Source organism: Pterocles gutturalis, unplaced genomic scaffold (genome assembly GCF_000699245.1).
Source record: "Pterocles gutturalis isolate BGI_N339 unplaced genomic scaffold, ASM69924v1 scaffold47640, whole genome shotgun sequence".
NCBI classification, from domain to species: domain Eukaryota; kingdom Metazoa; phylum Chordata; class Aves; order Pterocliformes; family Pteroclidae; genus Pterocles; species Pterocles gutturalis.
The window spans coordinates 11,282-20,304 of record NW_010145057.1 but is presented as its reverse complement, the minus strand read 5'-3'; the positions used below and the strand labels follow the sequence as shown (position 1 = coordinate 20,304).

At 42.2% G+C, this 9,023-nt stretch overlaps 1 protein-coding gene across 1 annotated transcript in view; it reads right to left on the bottom strand.

Annotated features, from left to right (window-relative positions):
- Nucleotides 1-1,826: 1,826 nt before the first annotated feature.
- Nucleotides 1,827-9,023, bottom strand: part of AKAP10 (A kinase (PRKA) anchor protein 10) — a gene marked incomplete at its 5' end in the record, with an annotated part of 14,991 nt that continues 7,794 nt past the window's right edge. The window contains 7 exons of the mRNA XM_010085271.1: nucleotides 1,827-2,276; nucleotides 3,343-3,438; nucleotides 4,053-4,105; nucleotides 4,681-4,763; nucleotides 5,644-5,753; nucleotides 7,890-8,063; nucleotides 8,825-8,969. Coding sequence (XP_010083573.1) covers nucleotides 2,271-2,276; nucleotides 3,343-3,438; nucleotides 4,053-4,105; nucleotides 4,681-4,763; nucleotides 5,644-5,753; nucleotides 7,890-8,063; nucleotides 8,825-8,969 — 667 coding nt within the window. The remainder of the gene's footprint in view (nucleotides 2,277-3,342; nucleotides 3,439-4,052; nucleotides 4,106-4,680; nucleotides 4,764-5,643; nucleotides 5,754-7,889; nucleotides 8,064-8,824; nucleotides 8,970-9,023) is intronic.

Below are 9,023 nucleotides of genomic sequence, written 5' to 3'. Positions count from 1 at the left end.
CGGGAGGACTCCGGTTCGAGTCCCCGGGGAAGGGGGGCGAGGCCGCTCCGGGGTATGCTCCACGGTGCTTTTTATTGCGTTTTTCGAATAAAAAGCAGCAAAACCAGGTGAAATCATCCCACATACCCCATTCCAATACAAACTGAATTCAACACCCCAGCCTGCCCAGGTACTGTGTGCATAATCCTGGGAGGGGAAGGAGAGAAGCACTGGGGCTGCCATCAAACATGGCTTATTCACCATATAAACACGGGCTCCTTGGGCTGGACAGAAGGCAGGGAGGGAGATCTTCCACTGAGAGACTCAAAACTGCCACCCAAACTCCTAACACATCAAGAAATTCAACGTCACGCATCCCGTCCAGCACAAACCAGTAACAACCACAGCGAGCACCAGACAGACATCTGGAGATCAACGCTCCATCAAACCTAAGCACCACTTATGGAGAGAAGAGGAAAAACAGGCAGGTGGGTTTAAATCAACAACCAAACCTTGCTTTACCCATTTGCCACCGTTGAAGCAAAGCCTGACCGCAGAACGGTTGCGTGGCTGGTCTGCAGCAGCCCTGGACTCACTGCCTTCCCCTGGACAAGCAGGGAGAGGCCCCGTGAACAAGGTGGGGCCGGGGGAGGGATTTCGCCCTTGTTTTTCTGATGGATATTTTTCTTCTCAGCCTCCAGGGGCTGCAGTACTGAGCCGACTCCAGATATGCCAAACCTCTCGCCCTCAAGTCTGGCCATATCCCTGCCAGGCAGCATAGAAGCTGAAGAAAACACTTTCTTAAAAAAAAACCAAAAAAAGTCAAATCCCATCAAAACAGAAAATTGACAACAAATTTTTTAGTATTTATATGTTTTAAATCAAAACACAATTAAATATAGTATGTTTTAAGTACATGAATACTTGGGGATGAGAGAAATAAGAGGTGGTACATAGTACCAAAAACCTATACACAGCCTTTTTTGCTTTTTTATAGACAATAGTGTGTCTCTATACAATCAAATATTGCAACAGAATAACACTTGCTAGTCAATCAAATATTCTGAACATTGGAGATGATTTGAGTTCTTTGTAAAGTGATTTTTTTTTTTTTGCACAAGTTGAAGGAAAAAAGCAATCATAAAAGTAAAAAACCCAAAATAGAAGTGTTGTATACTAAAAATGCAGTGATAATGTAACGGTGATACACTGAGTACTTTTGATACCCTGCAAAATCTATTCACTGGAACAAAAAAAAGAGGTGCTGTGTAACACACAGTGGCTTTTTTACTAAAACTAAAGGTTTTGCAAGTTGCAAGTGTTGACAATGTCAGGGAAAAGGCCAGAGGTCATTAAAAATTATTTTTCTTTGTAAACCAAACATTTGGAATTAGATACTATGTTGGTTGGAGGACAACAAGCTGTGGAGAATGGCAGCAACACATGGTAGCAATTACTTTTTTCCTTGCTCATGGGATGGAGAGGGAAGAAACTGGAGCAGTCGACAGGGTACAGCCTCCTCAAAAGGTGGGCTGGATTCAGAGCCGTGCCTCGGAGCGGAGGGTGGCACAAGTGCAAGATTGCCTTTCGAGTCTACTCTTGCTGGAAGCCGGGGTTTGTGTATGAGGGTGTAAGAGCTCGACAAGGAAGAGTTACACTGTCCAGGCTTCGCTCCTGATCATTCTATGCTGCCTTCAAAGTTAATGTAGTTATGAAGTAAAATACATTTATTTTACAGTTGAATACGCATCAATTTCAAGTAAGGAAAAAATAAAACCTAGAATTTTTAGGTCATTCACTGCCAATGAATTCACCATTTCAGGTTCATTTCTCCAATGGCCAATGCTGGGGACGTACCCCATGGCCTTTCCAACTATGTGTTTAAAAATTACAAGTAGCAGGACTAGAAACTACAGCAAAACCTTCCCCTCTTTGTTGTGGCTTGTGTCCCATTCCAGAGAGTTTGCTTAAAAGTCTTTTTGAGACAGGGTCAAGTATTTGTGAAGTCGATCACCATTTCTCAGTGACACATCCGTAAACTGCGTCTTCATCTCTTTAAAAACCATCATTATTGTGAATGCCACATACAACAGGAAAAAGTGTTTCTTCACGCTCTACAGTGGAGGTGCAGGATTGCTTCTTTGTAATTCTTCCTTATAAACGAGGGAGATTTCAGCGGTTAGAGTAACAGTGCTTTGTTTTTATTGGCTGTGTTAAAGAATCCACCAAAAGGGAAAGTTCACTCATTCGTGAAGCAGAAAACCAGTTCTTCTGTTCTGGTGTTTCTAAAATCATAGCTGGAAAAGGAAGATCAGGGTTAGAGTTCAGTTTAACCTAAAACATAGAAGGTAATTGCTCAATAGAAAGACATTTTGTGTTCAAAAATGTTGAATCCAGGTATGCTTATGAGTTTGGGAGAGAAAAAAAAACACCTAATCCCACAACACACTCAACATTGCAATCACTGTAACCATACTTGCTTAATTGAATCCAGAGCATCTGCAGCCACTTGATATTTCTAAATACTGTGCTGAGAGACCTTCTCATCTACCCAGACTGGAATTACATCATTTGCAGCCAAGCTGTTAAGTGAAATCCTTATACCAGTCATTTAAATATAACTGCTCTATTAAAAATAAAAGTCACAGTGAAACTATGGATCCATCCATTCGGGTCTGTCGCTGGGCTTTGGCACATACTTACCTTCAATAATTAAAACAAGTGCAAGCTAATTTAAAACAGTCAGATGCCTGGAAGTCAGAAGTACCAGCTATTAACTTGGTAAACTCCTGTCATTATTATTTCACAAAATCTAACCGTTGCCTCAGAATTGGTTTTTGGTGGGTTTTTTTTTCTTGTTTGAACATGTGCACTTGTACAACAACAAAGTTGCCAACCAAGAATCTACAACACTGAACCACCAGCCTGCGGGCAGGGCTGCCATGTCTTTTTTAAGCAGTGTAGACACAGCACCGTGTCAATCCATGCACCCAACAGGACAACCTTCCAGCTGCTGAGTTTCACTAACACTTTAGGTAAACAACCAGCACTCACTAACATGAAACAGCAAGTGCGAACTCAAATGAGGAATTACATTATTGATCCTGTGACACAAATCACGCTTAAGGCAGTTTGTAAAGACTCAAAGTGAACAAAGTTTTGCACAGGAGAACCACTACCGCTATCTGTTGAGAAATTCCTACGTCATGTGTAGGCTGAAATGCTTCCAACCTTTGCTTCTTCATATCACACTATGCAAGTTTGAACACTTACCAGCATCGGTTTCACAGGCACTAGAAAGGCCAGTGGGAGCTCTGCTCCTCCCACAGTCTGATAAAGACAGGAGCCTTCCCACTCCCTTACCTTCGTAACCTTCTCCGAAGGCTGTTCACATTGCGCCTGCTGCATAACATCATTGACTATCATCTTTGCTATTCTCCAAGCCATCTCTTCTTGAGCCTGCCATAGAAAAAAAAACCCAAAATACAGATAGCTTTGAGTTCTTAAAATAAAAATACAGTCCTCTCAGCCTTGGAGATGCAGTTAACCTTCACAACTTCGTGACTTGTGGTAAATGCATCCTCCCTTCATGGAAATGTGCCTGGTTTCCAAGTACAGCACTAACTTCAATTACCATGAATATTTATGGCTTGATGCAACTTCCAGGAGTTAGTAAAGTTTTTAAACTTAATGGCTGGGGACTTGTCCAAGCCCCTCTGAGGGGAAAAAATGCAGCTCGTACTCCATGTACAGCCATCACTTCACAGTAAAAAAACAAAGAACAGCAGCTCCACTCCTATTTCTAGATATATCTTACAACACCATAAGAAGAAAACCCTTGACTGCAAGCACACAGCTAATGACTGTGTTAGTTAAACCAGCAAGCACCGGCAAAAATCAAGCTAGTTTCACACATGCATGCAATAAAATTATATTTAGCGCATGGCGTCTGACAGTTCTTGGTGCCTCAGAAAGATACTCAGAGAAACAGCCACGATTAAGCACTTCAATACTTCATTTCCCTAATCTACGCTGTAAAACAAGCCACAGGGACAACATAAAAGAGGACACACCTCATCTGTGTTTCCTTGAACCCATTTCTTCATTGCTTGTGAAAACATGGACCCTAGTTGAGATAAAAAACAGCAAGCAAGGTGGATTAGCAAACTCTGTGGCACACCTCTATAAAAGCTAATTCCTTCCATCCTTCTGAAGTGTTTGCACTGCCAGCGTTCGAGAACACAGAAAAGTGGCATGAAAGCCAAGGTGGAACCGTGGTTCGTTAGACACAGAGCCTGAACCATTCCTCTTCACCAGAGCTGAAAAGCAGCATTAACAGCAGATCCTACACTGGCCGGGAAGCATGTGGAGAGCCAAAGTTTTTTCATCTCAAGACCAAAATCTTTGAAGGTGTGATCATCAGCTCAGCGGCTAGTGGGTTTCATCTCTGCCAGGTTCCATCAACAGCTCCAACTCCCACAGGCTGCTCATGCTCCCAGGAGTCCAGCTGGACCAGAAAAGCAGAATTTGGCTAGGACACTGGGCCAGAGATGGGTTTTGCCTCAGTACAGGACAGTCACCTAAGCATCTCTGTTTGGCTTAAAACAGATCTGGAAAGAGTCAAGAATCTTGCTTATCTTGAATGCAGTAAGGAAAAGAGCAGTTCTGCAGATGTTTACAGAAGTGAAGAGGAAAACAAACCTTTTGACTTTTTGACATCAGGCTCTGGTTCAGATTCTCTGATAAACTGTCCCAGGTCACTGACTCGTCCAAACGTCATCCTCCTGAAGAGAGAAGGAATAAAAGAACCACACAGGTCACCAAGAGAACTTTGACACTATGGAAAGTTACCATCAGGAAAACAAAAAAGCCACCACAATAAAGACACTAGTGTCAGAAGACTGGCATTTTACCAGTTACCACCTTTTCCACCTAAAATTGATACACTGGGAAAAATCTCCCGCTCTTCTCACGTATCTGAATTCAAAGTGTATCTCAAAAATTCTTCTAGAAACTCAAGAGGGTAAATGCTTCAATGACTCAATCCTGCAATATCAACAGGCAGTCCTAGCAAGTGCTCTACACTATCATAAACACATGGAATTGGGGAGAAAACAGTTTACAGTACATAAAAGGACAGAAGACTGGTATGCAATAGAAAAGCACGGTAGCTACAGAAACAAAGAATTCTTGTTCGAGATACACAGAGCAGAAGAACTTTATAACAAAGAGCAACTTGAGAAACAGAAGAATAGTTGCACAATCTGCTAAAGAAATTAAGTATAAGCCCTTCTCTACCATGGGGGTAGGGAGAAATCAAAGCTGCACATTACGATATCAAAGGCACCTGAGCTCATTCTCTTCTGTTCCAACCCCAAATAGGAACTACTTAGCTGTATTTTGGAGTCAAAGAGGAATAATAACTAGGAGAAAGAGAAAAAACCAATTGGAAATATTTTTCTGTCTGCCATTCTGATCAGAAAAACATTCACTATGACATTGGTGTTAAATCACACTATTAGAATAGATTTACTTTCAAACATTAAGATGTACCAAGACCACAACGTCTTGCATTTATGCCTAGTCTCAGTGCAGGAGGACACAGCAAAAGTGAAAGAGGTAAAACACAACTAGAAAGAATGAGATACACTGAATGCACCTTACCCTGCATATGTTCGTTGATACAAAGATTCTGGATCCAGACTTGCAGCATCTACAATTATTGCTTCATCAAAATTTTTCAGGATTTTAACATTAGCCTTTTTGACATTGGACTACAAATAAAAAAATCTAAGTATTAGTGCCCAAGGCAGACAACTAATGGCTTCTTAACAAAACTGCTGGTTTAGTGCTTTTACACTTAGACAAACCTCCCTGCAGTCTCTAAGCAAGCATAAAAGAATTAGAGTGCATCTGCACAGTGACAAATTCCTAACTCAGTATGACACTGTTTTTAAACAGAGCATGATAAAGTTATATGAACAGAGCTAAAGACACAATGTACAGGTCAGCACACGTATGTGTAAGGACTGCTAAGCATTATCGATTGAAGAGATCTGTGCACACATGCAAATTATTTGTGAGTACATAACACTGAACCACCGCAAAAGCGGCAGCAGCTTCACTCATCCCTCTCAAGCACTTGGTAAGCAATTCCTGAACACACTATGCTTCCCCATACCCCGAGAACAAACATTTATCTTTTAACCTGGAGTGTTTATATAAGATTATGGAAAAAGCCAAGCAAACATCAGAGCAACAGCAGGGAGAGCACAAATGCACAGCATTCTATTAGCACCTTAACACAGAACCTGCTGCTCTGCGTAAGTGCTGTTCTTTATGCAAAAATATGCAGAGACCCAGAGATTCTCCTATTCAGATAAGCAGGAACGCACGCCACAAAATGCAGCACTTCATTTCTTAAATTGCCGCAGCAAACCAGTTACCAGCTGTTTCTCCTGCTCAGACTATCAAGCAGCAGTACGTTTCAAGAAGGTCAAAACACAGATTTCATTCACCACTTTGCAACTAGGGGGGGAAATATTTCCTACTTGCAAATTAGGAGGTTTAAAAATATCACAAGTAGGTAGTACAGCTTCCAAGTTGCTTGATATGCAGTACAGCAATACTGTTGGTCGAGATACTGGATTTAAAACCCCTGGTAGCACTGCAGCATTCAGTAAAGGCAATTCAGCAGAAGCAGCTCTCGCTTAGCTTTTCTGCTCTCAGCTGGGGTTGCAGTTTGCACGCTGGCCTGGTTACAGATAAGCTAGAATCTGCTTATCCTCTCTTCTTTCCCATCTGAATTAAGCAAAGCTAGAATTTTTGGAACACACAACTCCTGGTTAAAAACACCTCTCTGACATTACTGGGATGGTTTCAGGGCGTCAAGCTGAGTTCCATTTCAACAAGCTCCACTGCCTGTTTCTGAGGCCAGGCCCACACAGGAACACAGCTCTCAGAAAGCAGCACCACGAAAGGCAATAAAAAAAGAAAGATGCTGGCCCGCAACCAGGGCTCCGTGCAAAGCAAACACACAGCGGGCATTTCTCAACGACTCCGGAAGGGTAAGAGAGCCGAAGGAGCTCAGTCACATTCTTGTTTCCACACAACACAGCGAAGCAGCAGCCACACCATGCTTAACAATCAGAATGCCTCACCCAGCAATGGACTTGATGCCCAGCTTCACATGAAGCTATATCCATGCAAACAAAATTCAGGTATCACGTCCCAGCTCAGAGCATCTTGGTGGTAATACCAAGTGTCAGAGCGCTCTGCTGGGAAGGCCAGGAGTCTGGCCAGTTGCTATCTGACCAGCCATACTAGCTAACTCGAGGACAACAGTAGGGAAAAGTCTGCTGAGATGAACTAGCAAAAAGCCACCTGGTCAGATATTAATTGTCGCTGCTGTATGTGTGAGTTGACAGATGCCTGAAGCCCTAGAACTGAGTGGACTCTTCAGGGCAGGAGATCTGACATGTTATTAGAACTGAGCATATAGAACTCACATATTTATATTTAAATTCTATAGCACATTCACAAGGGTCAATTTCTGCCTAAAGTTATAACTATGCTATTGATAAAAAATGTTATTTCTAATAAAGAGCATTCTTACATGAAACAGTCTTCAGTGAATATTAACAACTTAATAAAAACATAACTTTGATGCAAAGAACTAAAAGCAGTACAAGACTTTGGGTACAACAAATGTGACAGATAATCTTCCATGCCAAGACTGTTTGAACTCAGCAGGTAGAATAAATGTGGCCTAAGACACAGGCTTTACTGTTGAAGTGGAATGGGAAGCTTCAAACTACAAGATGTTTCCTTACAGCTTACAAATTTTGATATTGATACAGAAAAGCGACTGCAGCATTTCCTATAACAGAATCAAACCACGAAACTCATACCTGGGAGGCAGAGCCGTCCGGGCCCCCTATCGAATCGCCATCAGGAGAGCTACCGGGGCCATGAATGCTCAGTGCAATATTTCCTCCTGGAAATTCATCTCCTCGTACTGAATGGATGAGATCATTCAAGTATTTGTAGTAAAGGTTGCTGGACAAGAAACCAGGTAAAAAAACCTGAGAGACAGAAGAAGGCATCCCCTTTAATCAAGGCTGGTCTGCACAATCGCTGTAGATCACTTGCAGAACAAAAGGGACACGCAGAAGGGACACACAAACATCCAAGTCCTTGTGTAGATGGTACACAAGTAAAGCTTTACATTTGAATCCTACTGCAAAATGAACAAAAGTAACTATGAATTAACCAAATCCTCCAGTAACTAGAACTGAAGTTCAGATTTTTTTCCCCTCTGGAAAGACCTGGCGACCCACTAGGCCTACAGTTACTTTGCTACGCTGTCCAAAAACCATCAGCAGCTCCAGAATCAAATCATTAATACTTTGATATCACTACTTTAATACTTTTAAAATACGTTAGTATCTAGGTACCCCAGAGTTACACTACCAGCCACACCACTGGTATTAGACTTGCAAACAACTGCTACTGGCAGGAAGGAAAACTCTCTAAAGATATATAATAAGCTGTTGATAGCAATTCACATGGGAGGAAATTCTGTTATTTCCATTAAAATTCAATAAACACCTGAGACAAACATTTCACAGAGAATTAACAGAAGCCAGTGGGTGGTATCTTTTCACATCAGGCTGGGGAGCATAGTCTAGCAAATTTTACTGAAGTTGTTATGTTATCCAGGTAAACACGAAGCCAGTAAAGGAACAGGACAAGTCAGAGATGCTGAAGGGGACACTTGACATGCTGCAGAATCTCCACATCATCTTTACTAACTGTCAGAACCGTTCTGAAGAAGGTATCTCACCGTCTCCATGGTAGTCCACGCCTGCCGTAAGGGAGTAGTGAAACAGTTGGGGAGAGGACCACCTTCCCTGCAGATGTTGGATTCGATCTCTAACCTCACCGAGTCATCAAACCCCAGCGGATGCGTGGCTTGAAGGGAGAAGTACCTGCAGCACCGCAGGGGAAGAAGGCAACACAGAAGGGTTTGCAAAACTTCACAG